This window comes from Rhamphochromis longiceps, linkage group LG22, assembly GCF_057381845.1.
Source record: "Rhamphochromis longiceps isolate RC_006_pf linkage group LG22, R_longiceps_female_GT1.1, whole genome shotgun sequence".
Classification (NCBI taxonomy): domain Eukaryota; kingdom Metazoa; phylum Chordata; class Actinopteri; order Cichliformes; family Cichlidae; genus Rhamphochromis; species Rhamphochromis longiceps.
This window is the reverse complement of record NC_140577.1, coordinates 9,678,532-9,691,051: the sequence shown is the minus strand read 5'-3', so window position 1 is coordinate 9,691,051 and position 12,520 is coordinate 9,678,532. Positions and strand designations below refer to the sequence as shown.

Here is a 12,520-nt window from a genome sequence, read left to right as displayed (position 1 = left end):
AACAAACAGAAGAAACTCGGTACAATAAAGAAGCCCGCCTCCATTTCACCGACAGGTGGCGCTGGAGTCTCGCGATAGATCTGTTTTCACATCACCATAGCAACTGCTTTAAAATTCCAAGGAGCTCGAATAGCGTCAGATGGCTTCGAGTGAGTCCAAAGTGGAAATCCTTATAAATTCTTAAGCTGAAAACGTGACATAATGGTTTCTTTTATCTTGTAGCTAGTAAAGGTTTGTTAAATACAAGCTAAGTACCAAATAGCGATGACAACACATCAGGAAAAGAAGGGCTTTTCCACCCAGGCTAAGAGGTTTGCTTCTCAAATCAGTCTGGTAGGAAGTTTAACTCCATCAAAATTCAAAGCATTTTAAAAGAATAATAATAACAGTACCTCATAAATAACGTGAATGGTGTTTGTGTGTCAGAGTGAAAGTCCAGGACCGGGAACCTACGACTGCTTTACCAGCACTGAAGTCAACTGTCCTTCCTTCTCAAAGAGGGGCACCACCGGCTTTGTCCCATCCAAGGTCAGGAAGTCCACTAGGTATCATCTTGAAACGCCTTTGGGCATTTATTCTGAAGTCTTGTTGATTATTTATACTTTGTTTTGTTTTGTTAAATCATACTTCTTGCCCCAATGGGGCTTTAGAAAATCCTTACTTACCCAGTAAGTTATTTTTCTACAGCATCATTGCTAGTGGATTTTGTCTGTGTGCCTTTTTATGTATTGCCTGATCCAGGATGAATTTCTCCTATGGGAGACAATAAAGTTATCTTATCATTGTTAGATTGGCGTATACACCCTGCCATTCATCCTATGTTAACAGACTTAAGTTTCACTGCAACCCTAATTTGAATAATCTGGCAGGAGTTGGCAACATTTAATGTCAAAGGATCCTTTTCTGAGCAATTTGTGATCCAAAAAAAAGAAAAAAGTATGGAGCCACAAAACATATTTGAGCCTTATAATGAAGATGACACAGAAGAAATCTTAAAATCAGTGTTAGTTATGGCTCCAGTACTTAGTTTAGATTTACCTGATTGTTTTTAGTCTAATAAATTTTAATCCCCTGCTGCTTTTAAATGTCTTCATCACTTCATCCTCTTTCCCAGGTTGACAGAAGGCCACAGAGACCCACTCCAGGCCCAAATGCATACAACCTACAGAGTTCCTTCATAAATAAATATGACTTCAACACTGGAGCCTCCAGGGTCTTCAGGCTGCCCATAGCTGTGCAGATGGATGGTCCTAAACATATAACTCCAGCTCCAAATCAGTATGATGTATGTGTGCTGATTATAAAAGCTGATTCAGGGTGTAATCTCTGAGATCCTGTTGTGTATTTTTTTGTCATTTTTTTTCTTTCTATACAGGTCATTTGTGTGAGGAGAGTAAGCGTCTCCTCAGTGGTCGGTACATCGCCTTTCCTCTCAAGAACCACACGGGATTCATTTTACCCCCCCAAAAATGTGCCATCACCAGGTCTGCATTGAAGTTTTGTCTTTTTTAGCTTCTTATTAAATTTGCACTCAAATTTTTAATATTAAAAACTTCTCAAAGGCCACTACGAGGTGAACAGCAGCTTAATCCAGCATGGTTCAAAGGCGGTCTTGTCACCCTTCAGATCAAAAACTCAAAGAATCCTTCCTCCGGCCGACCACTGTGTGCCAGGCCCGGGGGCCTACAACCCCCATCAGGCACCCACCCCAGTGAAGAAGACAATCCTTCCGTAAGTAACCATACAATGTTTAGGTTTTGCTACTTTTTTTTTTATTATTATCTAAAATTTACATCCTTTTATGTGTGTTTGAAGGAGAAGATATTTTTTGGCAATAGCAGCACCTCCTCAGACTGTACCTAAGGATCCTCCTTTGCCGGGTCCTGGGCACTATGACATAGGGCAGTATGACCGGCCATCAAAGCAGTCCATACCCACTGCTGCTTTTGCATCCAGAACTCAAAGAATACCCCAAAAACCGGTGGCTGATAAGATCCCAGGACCAGGTAATAAGATAAATGAGGCAGTTTTCTCACATGCATTTGATCTCTGATTTTCTGGGACTTAAATAACACTGGTGCGCATGACAATATAGATATCCAGTTTCTTCCTGTTAAAAGGAAGCTTTTCCTCTCCACTGTCACCAAATGCTTCCTCATAGGGGGCTTGTGTGATTTTTGGTCTTTCTTTCTAATACTGTAGGGTCTTTATGTTAATATATACGTCTTGAGGCAACTACTGTTGTGATTTGGTGTTGCATAATTAAAATGGAATTGACGGAATCTGATTGAAACAAGGCGTCATTAATAAATTGGTTGCATAGCAGTTTACACATTTGCCTACTAGCACAGATCCCTGCTTTGATCTCAGGAGGAGATACAAAAAAAGATCTGCCAAACCAAACATGTAGAGCAATCCCTTATGAATAAAGGAGCAGCTAAAGTAGTTGTTATTGCATTCATGAAAGCATTAAGTAAAACTTTCTCTCTCCTTCCAGGTTTCTATAACCCACAGCTCTTGTCAAAGCATTCCTTCTTTTACAACGACTCCAGAGTCTGGGTTCCTGTGTAAAGCTTCCAGCTCAGACTGCACTGTAGATACGTACACCTTCACTCAGATGAACTGTGATTGCTGCCATTCTTAGATCGGCACTTTTAGAGTGAATTGGATGAAAATTAAATGTTTGCACCAATTTAGTCTCTAGTTCCATGTTTATGTTGGCCAATCAGACCTAGGAATGTTTGGATGTTTTCGGAAATGAATCATAATCAGTATTTATCCACTGTGGTGGTGGTCAAATGCCAGAATTCTTGAAAAGCCATATGTTTTGTCCTTGTGGATTTCCTGATGCTCTAAAGTGATATAGAAGAAAGTGTTGGCACAGTCCCCAGCAGCTGCCGGTCCAGCCAATGGTAAGCCACAGTAACAGCTGAGAGCTCGAGATGACACCACTCTGCCAACTGCCAGAGGGCAGGCGAAGGGGTGGAGTGACTGTGTATGTGAGCAATGTGACTGACTGGGCATGAGGCAGGGTGGTGTTTAACCCAAAAGACAAATGGACGCATCACTCAGTTCCTGTATCACGTTGCATTGGAGCTGACTCTCTCACAATGTTTAAAAAAAATCAAATATTATTATTATGTTATTAATGCACATATGATTGTAAATGTTCTTTTTGTAAGGCCTTGTGCAGCTCTGGTCCCAGATTCTCTTGTTACTTCAATTTTTTAATAAAATTTTCCAAAACAGAAAACACAACAAAGTTACACACGCCATCTTTTCCATGTTTTCCGTGGTTATTGTGATAAATGCCATTATAAACTTATGTGTCCACAATAATCATGGAGCGGGTCCTGAGCAGGAACAGCAGCTTTGTGGTTCAGATAAGTCGAGAAAACGAATGTAAAACCTTGTGTTTGATCTCTAAAGCTGCTGTAATCGGTATTTTGATAATAAAACTCTACCTAACAACTACCTGAAGCAATGTGATGCTTTGAAAGAAGGTAATTGTATGACACCAATATAGAAGAATTATCTTAATACCTCATATGTCGAGGTGATTTAAAAACTGTCTGACTAACCATTAATGATCTTGATCTCTGTTTGCTCATATAAGTGTTTAACTGTTGTTTTGTATGATTATGCTCACTTTTTTGTTACGTTGTTTAAAAATACAGTGTTTGTATTTGTTTGTAAACTTATTGGCTTACAAATTCCAAGCAATTTTAGGCTGCAGTCACAAAGCTAACCTAGCAAAGTAAAGACCTTCAAAATACTCCGTGATTTAAATGCCATTAAAACTCAGACTTTACATTAATGACGGTTCCCCTTGAAATAAATATGTGTCGGGCAGTTAAACGTCCAGATATTTCACGAAGCGTGGATTTGAATCAATGCACCAGGATGATGTGTTCGACCGCTATGGAGAAGATAATTGGCATTTTGGGTCAGGGGCAGGACATGCGTTGTACAATGGGCATCTTTTGTGTTGTTCAACCCTGACCTAGATTTCCACTCAGGATACTTTAACTGGTGAGTCTTTTCATTATAAACTTTCTGGTATAGCGGTGTTTTTGGAGATGGTAGAGGCTGTCAAATCAACTTATTTACAGACTGGTAAATGAAAAAAGTGTTTAGTACCTCTTTGGACTTTATTAAGGCTTGAAAGCTGGGGAGTGGCTGGTTTAACTGATATGACAAGAAAAAAACCTGCAGATAAACAGAATTAAACCAAAAGCAAAATAGCTGAAATATTTTTGCTTTAAAGTTAAGTCTTTAAAATCTTACAAAAACATGCGCATATTGTTCACAGGTGTTTGGGGGACTGCTGATTAAGTAGTGATAAAATGTTGGTATTTACTTTGACTATTTCAGGGGGTGGTTTCCAAATTGTCACACCCACTCCTACCAGCAACTTTGTCCATCCTCATAGGTGATGCTTCGTCCTTGTTCTGGATCCTTAACTCGGCATAAATATTGGAAACAATTTGAAAAGGCTTTAAAGAAATGAAGTGGCAATCAGAGATGTCTGTTTCCAGGTTTTCTGCTGAGCTAACTACATGTAGCTTCATTTTTGACATAAACATGAAGTGTTATTACTCATCTCATCTAACGCCCTGTGTTTTCCAAAGCATTCAGTCTGAGACATCCTTCCAAACTTTGACGTGGCATTTTGTGTTCAGCAGATGCAGCTGTTAATGTGAAAATTAATTTCATGGAGACAAATCTGCCCCCTGACTGACTTCGACGTGAAAAACATTTTGTCTCAGAGCTGTTATGGAAACCTCATGCTTATTTCCATCTGCACACTCAGAAGACGCGATCCACTTCAGACCTCAGTGTCATCTGCTCGCAAGGAAATCAGTTGGAGATTTTTTCCCCACCAACTGCAGACATGCTTGACACCCACATTGTGGCAGCTGTAGTTATATTCAGACTCTGACTTCAGCAGTGTGCTTTCCAAATATGTGCACTCGCCCTGTAAAACCAAAGCATTGTGTTCTTGTGGTTATACAAAGAGAAAAGCAATTTAAAACTCTGCTTTTGCTGACATGAAGGTTCTCTCCCACTCGGGTAAAATGCACAGGGAGTATCCAGACAAATGCTTAAAGTGTAACTGCAGGCACGAAGCTTGATTTGTAGCACTTTTGTGGTGTTGTCCCGGACGGGTCATTAACAACATGCCTTTGTGGGTGTATGGGACTCTCTTTGAACCTCGCCACTTCCCCATCAGGTGCAGGCGAGTGTGGACATGCATTCCCCCAAAGAAAGGCTCAGTGAGAAGGAGCATTGCTATAGAACAATGCTGCAGGCACACTGAATTTGAATTTGCTCACTGATCTTTTCTTTAGTTCATTAAGTGCACTTACCAGGTGTGTTACCTAGCAAAGCAAGCACATATATAAAGTACATTTCACCCAAAAAGCACGAGCTACCACAGAATGAGCAAAAAATCAGTAACAGACAAATGAAAACCAGTTATTAACTTAAAAAAGCAGCAAAAGAAGCAGAAATGAAATTACATAATGACTAAGATCAACAGGAGACCATTAAAAATGATGAAATCTCAGAATTAAAACCAATAGAAGAAGCAGAAATTGAATAAAATGCTAATGAAGGATCAGGAACTAGGCCACTAAAAGGCTCATCTAAACAGGAGTGTTTTTAGCTCCGTTTTAAATGCTGATTATGACGCAGCACACCTAATATGATTCAGAACAACGCTCCGGTGGCTTCAAATATTAAAGGTAAAGGTTAGATTTGGCTCTAGGAACAACGAGACAGGGTACAGCACTGCTTTCTGCACCAGAGTGAACAGCTAATTGTGTCATGTTGTGCTTATGTCTGCTGCTTGGCAGTACACCAGTGAATTGCAGGCACGTTTTGTTTTGCTGTAATTTCATGGGCCTGCGTAAAATGTTTAAAGGCACATGGTGTATTTATAGAGTTGTTCGGGATCATAACATGAGAAGACGACGGGCCTGTTAGTCCATTTTATTTAGATTTTTAGTCCCACTGGCGAGGCTTTAAGGACGACAGTTTGGGTCATTCACTCAGTCTTGTGCCACAAAATATATATATAGATATGTGTCTTTGTATATCTAAAAAAATATATATATATGAACACACAAATGCCTTAAAACTGCATTCTTCTTAAAATGGCCCCCAGGGGTTGATTCCTGAGGAAGTCTGCGGGACCTCACATGTACCATTTTGACCTTAGTTAAAAACTTTCCTGATGAATTTATAACCTCAGTCACTTATGCTGGGTCATACTGTAAAAAGTATGTACATGTTGGTTATTCCAGGAGTCACAAAAGTGTATTACCCATGGTATGATCCTTGTTTAATGACTTCTGCTGTCAAACCTGCCCCCTCTCTCTACACATCTGGTTTTAAAATGCCAAAATGGCGACAGTCAAAAATGCTCAAAACCCTGCAGCCAATATTTTATGTGTGGTTTTACTGTGACACACATGGAGTACAAACACTGAGCAGGAATGAGTGCCTAGGGTAAAAAAAAAGAGCCTTAAACATGAGTATAACTAAACCTTTTCTGTGATGGCCAACTCTGACAAGTTAGCCCCTCCCTGCACGCTGATGGGATTTCTTCCTTAGGTTTGTTATCAGGCTTTAAACACTAAAGTCTGATGTAGCCGTGCAGGAGTGGAGAGCTGACTCATGTCAAAACAACTCCCAAAATTGATTCATACTGCGTTGGATAGGTTGTGAGATCAGCTGACCTGTGTTGTCAGCTTATCACATACATCCAAGTGGAATTTGGAAAGTGATGCAAAAGAGCAACGTCAGCTTATGCATCCAAATTATTGACCAAACCAAACAGTGATCATGGAAACCACAACATGGGCTGAGATAGAGGATTCAGAATGAAAGTGTCAGGATTTTCTTTACGTGTGTGTTTGTCTGTTGATATTACTAAAGACAGACATTTGCAGTAGTTACACAGCGCTTTAGTAATAGTTAGTGTTGCGTTTGCAATGATCAAAGCAAATCTGAGCAGCTACAACACCTCATTAATATGCTTTACTTTGATAATAGGCGAGGTGCGCTGCAGGCTCTCAAACATAGTAAGACTGCACAGATGTTTGCGGTTACCTGCTGTCCACATATAAAATGCTCAAAGTGTCTTAGTTTTAATGTTTTTATGTCCAGTATTCTCACACAGCCTTTAAACAAAAACACAACGAAGATACTTCCAAAGAACATTACATTAACCAGATAACTTAGCACATCATTTACACATCCTATGTCATCTTCCTCTTCTGTCCTCACATTTGTCATATTTTCTAGTTTAACCTGATAACATAAGAAGATAACAAGATATAACAAGGTAACCTGACTAAATACAAAATGCAATTTTTAAATTGTGTTTTTTAGGGAAAAAAGTTTAAAAAAAACATGTAAGTATGACAAGTATGCAAAAAACTAAGAAAGCACGAAAGAGCCAAATACTTTCCCCCAGACATAAAAAGCTACACAAACTTGAGTGAATGACCTGGATATTGAGTCTGTAGCTACATCAGCAGCATCAGTGTTTAGAGTCCTGAGTGTCTTCACCTAGCTAAGTGGGTCATGCATATTTTATCTCTCCGGTAATGCTCACATACATTTGGCCCTTTAGTACGTCAGTATGTGCTCTGTCACCATGTTGGATAATGTGTCCAGCTCTGAAAAGAACCTCAGATGTGCATTAGGAGGATGTTTGTGTGTCTCTGTATTATATTTCCTATCACTTCCATCCATCATGAAGCGACATATAATGATGACCTCAATCTTAATTGTTAAGCAAAAAAAGCAAAAGGCTTTTTCTAATCAGACTTTTTAAAAAGCTCCTCTTTAAAAAATGTATGACGCTTATCTTTAGCCTCACATAAGCCAGATGGGTTCCTCTTCTGAGATGTGTTCATGTGAAAATTCCCCACATTTTCCAAACTTTTTTTTATTATACTGCTACTGCTATAATTTCGGGTTTGTTTTCTTTCTGTTTTCTTTTTTTCAGCCTGGATCACTGGCCTCCTGCAGTGACAGGGAGGTCACATTAATTGTTAATTAGCAGCAGATAAGTCCCTGTCATCTTTTAAACAGGGGAAATATGATTGAAACAGTGGGTGTGCAATATGTAGTGCTCTTCATGTTTGTAATATTTTGTATATTCATGTTTATTGGTAACTTTAAGATTACTTTGGTACTTTTTAAACCTGTTTTTAAGTGTAATCTCTATGGGATACTGTTTTCTTGCAGACATATATGCTTAAATAATACACGCTTATAAAGATATCACGATGTTTAAAGAAAATAAAGCTTTTCACTGTTACAAATGGTTAATTAACATGATGATAATTGCTGTAATTACACCGACAGTGTTGTTATGACAGCCCATCCCACAGCAAGCCGTTTTCAGCTGCTGAGGAGTCATCTGATGGGTCAAACCATTCAGCGGCTCCGACAGTTAAGGGGACACTAATGTCCTGCGTCTGCGGATAAAGCCAAAGAGAAATTATTGTAAATGTGAAGTTTGACCTTCAGAAGACTTTCGTGAAGTATTGGCTCTTCTGTGGCGTATTTTTTACACTCGCTGTGTAGATGGTACAGTCCAGTTGTCCGGCATGCGGTTTTTCGCTGCCAACGAGGTTAAGCCAGAGCAATGCGAAGAGGAAATAACAGGAAATGACACAATCCTGCCTTCAAAATAACAATCTTTAAGCTTTTAGAGTTCGAAAGAGGAGATTAAATTAAATTGAAAAAAATAAATTAAACGAATTAGGACATTTTTAAAACGTCTGTTACAAACATAAATAAAAATTTAAGGGCTCAAAAAATAACTGTAGGTTTCAAAGTAATTGAAAGTGTACAACACTAATAACAATAATCGGAAAAAGAGGAATTTTAAAAATGTTTTTTAATCACTAGTTGTAAGATCCTCACTGGATTTGCCTTATTAATCATTACTTATTGTAATAATACCCTGGCTGGAAATTAAATCATAAAAATAACAACAAAAAACCCCAGTAAGAACCAAAAAAACAAAAACAAAAACAAATTAAAAATATGCAAAAGAAGCCCCGCACTAAATAATCAAAAAGTAAATAAACCCAATAACCTTTTACCTGCTGTAAGAAATGTATTTCCTGTGTTTTCATTATTGTATCTATTGTAACTAACTAACTCACTAACTAACTAACTACCAACACATAACAACCCGCAGTTAGAAACACCCTCCAAATGTTTTTCTTACTCTGACTATAAAGAAGTATATAGATATTCTGAAAATGTTCTATGTATACTCATTAGACCAAAAAATAAAACGTGTTTTCTTTTTTCAGTGGCAGAAACAAGCTTCCATGGTCATCACATGTACATTACAGTTTATATAGCACTTCTCTACTTCTCTAACTTAAAGGTAATTTTACTGTAAACCTCATTCATCTACCCAGACAATCACACACATATAAAAGTGCTTGTTTCTATATCTAAGCATCTTGTCAAATATTTCAAATAGTTGCATCTGTATCTAATGTTTGCACACACACTGTAAAGGGGAATCTCGGGGTTCATTGTATAAGGATACTTCAACCTGCAGACTGGATTAGCCGGAGACCTAACCCTCTTTGATTGGTAGATGACTACTCTACCACCTAATGCGCATAATAATTAATTTTGGAAAACTGAAATGCCACTGAAGTAAAGCGTTGATCAAGGATGTTTTATTTTGAAAATCCTGACCGGAAATCTTTCCTTCTTATGTCTAACTTACCTACAGCTTTTTATTCTCACACTGTAGATTTTCCAGCAGAGACCCACAGGCTCTCCGGACGGAACCGAGTCTCTGCTTTTAAAACAAACCCGGTAACATTTTATCACTTCAGAGACTCGGCGCTGTTTTTCCAGCCGGATCCGCTTTTATTTCCATAGATTTTTTTGGCCACTTTTCCCTTTTGCTCGGCTTGGATTTTACAAAGGGCGTGTTTGGGAGTTTCATCTCCTGTACTTGTGCGACTCTGAGGAATGACAGCAACTGGAAAGGGTCTGCGATCCGCCTGAATGGAAACAATGGATTATAAGGACCTCGGACATAATTTCGAGGAGAAGCTGACACTAACAGACAAGAGTGAGTATTTTACAGTCAGCATAAGGAAAATGGGGGTTAGAATAACGGGTGGCAGTAGGGTGGAATCTGATTATTCATTACATTAATGTTATGTAAATAAAAAAATGTTATTATGATTATAATTATAACCCCTGTATATGAAGCGTGGTTTCCCGTCTAAAGACATGGTTGGATAAAATGTAAACTCAACAGCTGAAGCAGTGTAGCCTATCAGATGTCTCCCTCTGACATCTTAAAAGAGGAGATGTGTTTGTCCGGCCACGCCAACAGGCGGGTCCTCACCAGCAAAGATCCGGGAAATGCTGCACTGAGCTGTGGTCTTCATTACCAAACAAGTCAGTGGCGGTGTACTGGGTGAAAAATGCCCCACGCAGATATATAGCAAAAATGTATAGTGTAGACTCACAGGAGAGAGACGGTGCAGGTGAATGCATGCAGCTCAAACAGAAAATAAATAAATAATCGAACGGGAACTCAGTGTCATGCTCAAGAGCACCCCGGATACTGGATGCTGCAGAATTTCTCACACATCTGAGCTTTTTACTGGTATATGTTTATAACAAGCAGTTGGAATTAGTGACCCCAGCTGTGTCGTTTACTGTACATTCATATTGATGCCAGTTATCAATGAACATAATCGATTAGGTTGCTTTTTTTGCTTAAAAATCCAGAAAAAAGGTATTTTAATTAGGCTTATCTCACCATGACTCTTTTGTGCTGTATTAAATGTGTTCTACACATTTTTTCAGTAGACTGAGAAGAGAGATTCAAGTTTTTGTTTTTTTTTACTAATTTTTAGTGCAGTTTTGATTTATATATGCAACAACCCCACACACTATAAACACATGAATAATTCATCCAGCCTATGTGCTTTTAAGATATAAAAGCACTTAGGATGAGCATCATGCTGCACACCACTATCATACATATTTGCCATTGACCAGTGCTCACTGGCAGTAGGGGACTTTCTGTTCATTGGCAGCCCACCCCCATTTTCCACTCAACGTGGAGAGCTCTAGATGGATGGAGCGAAGGAACGTCTGCCGCAGCAGCTCTTTATCACTGCAAAAGGCATGGTGCTCGCTCCCTGGATGTGTGGGTGTCTGTTTGAAGAGGAATATGAGCGACTTATTGAGCAGACATGAAAGTGGTTGTTGATTTGTTATAGTTACACTCCTGAAATCCTGGGGCCACTGTGTGTGTGTGCGTGTGTGTGTGTGTTTGCCATGGTTGACAACTTTTAAGTAGCTGTTTGGTGCCTTTTCTTTTGGACATCATACATGCGTTGTTTTGAACTATTGTTCTGGAGCAAATTCACCCATCAGTGTGTTATCTAAGATGGCAACACTAGATGGAAAACAAAGAGTGTTTTGGTTCCAGGCCCTTTGCAGAGACCGCCGCACGCAGCAGGGTTGACCGGCATGTGACGTTTATCAGGAATGTTAGACACCGAAAAAGGCAGGGGCGTTAGATAAACAGAAACATTCTTTCTCTCTGACTTCTATCTGAGAGATGGGAGTCTCATTCTTGCGCAAAGAAAGAGCCAAAAGAAAGGCCTGCCGGGGATTGTTTGTTTATGGCGGCCTGGTGCGCCTGCAGGGCTGGGAGAGGGGATTGTAATCCCTTATCAAAGTGGTTTATTCAGGTCTGAGGTTGGCAGACCTTTGGTTTAGCCCCTAATGCATGTTGACCATCCAAATCCCTAAAACACACCACCCTGCACAGCCCTCCTTACCCCTCCTGACCTCATCTGCTCGTCATTCCCCATCTACAGTAAAACCAGTCAGCCAGGGACATTACGCCATATATCAGAGCCTTGTTTCTGTGCCTGCTGGTGTTTCAGAGAAAATGCTAGTTTGGGGAAAATGAATCACAGCTACCAGACTCATTCGCTTACCCAGGGAGTGCTGGAATCAAGCTAAGCCTCTCCAAGACATGACATGTTCAAAGACTCTCTGTTTGTGGCTCACAATAGGAGTGGCACCAGTTTCCTGCAACGAGTCAATTCACTTTTTGTGCAATGTCTTTCTAAAGGAGTTCACACTGTACATGCTACAACTCCTTCCTACCTAGTTTTAAACCTCTTCTTTCCTGATATCTGCAGTGCCATCACGTTGACTTTTTCACCCCCTGTTTAACAGTAGTGAGCGTCTCTGTTTGGAGTTAAATGCTCCTCTGTGGAAGTAATCATGAGACGTGGACTCCCTGTGGCACTGTGAGCTTTCCCAGTCATGCTGACGTTATGTTCTTGGAACGCTTTCAAGATCGCAGGCAGCCTGGAAATGTAGATTTCAGCCTAGAAACCTTTCACTGCCGGCTTTAGATTTGCCTCTATCCTCCATAATTTAGCAAAGAAATAACCCTTGTGTTCAATTTCCAGGTTGAAAATAA

At 39.6% G+C, this 12,520-nt stretch overlaps 2 protein-coding genes across 13 annotated transcripts in view; both read left to right on the top strand.

The window, feature by feature from the left end:
* Window positions 1–2: 2 nt before the first annotated feature.
* stpg1 (sperm-tail PG-rich repeat containing 1) lies at window positions 3–3,464 on the top strand. The gene is made up of 8 exons (XM_085396319.1): window positions 3–149; window positions 223–333; window positions 427–528; window positions 1,115–1,285; window positions 1,376–1,484; window positions 1,563–1,731; window positions 1,816–2,006; window positions 2,498–3,464. The coding sequence occupies exons 2-8, from the start codon at window positions 265–267 to the stop codon at window positions 2,569–2,571; spliced, it is 885 nt and encodes a 294-aa protein (XP_085252445.1). The 5' UTR covers window positions 3–149; window positions 223–264; the 3' UTR covers window positions 2,572–3,464.
* Window positions 3,465–9,788: 6,324 nt separating this feature from the next.
* Window positions 9,789–12,520, top strand: part of LOC146643393 (uncharacterized) — a 56,895-nt gene continuing 54,163 nt past the window's right edge. For 9 of the 12 annotated variants that reach the window (XM_085395296.1, XM_085395294.1, XM_085395295.1 and 6 more), the window contains exon 1: window positions 9,790–10,129. In XM_085395296.1, coding sequence (XP_085251422.1) covers window positions 10,063–10,129 — 67 coding nt within the window. In that variant the 5' untranslated portion in view covers window positions 9,790–10,062. Of the gene's footprint in view, window positions 10,130–12,520 lie in introns of all 12 variants that reach the window. The other 3 variants (XM_085395291.1, XM_085395290.1, XM_085395297.1) reach the window with 2 other exon arrangements.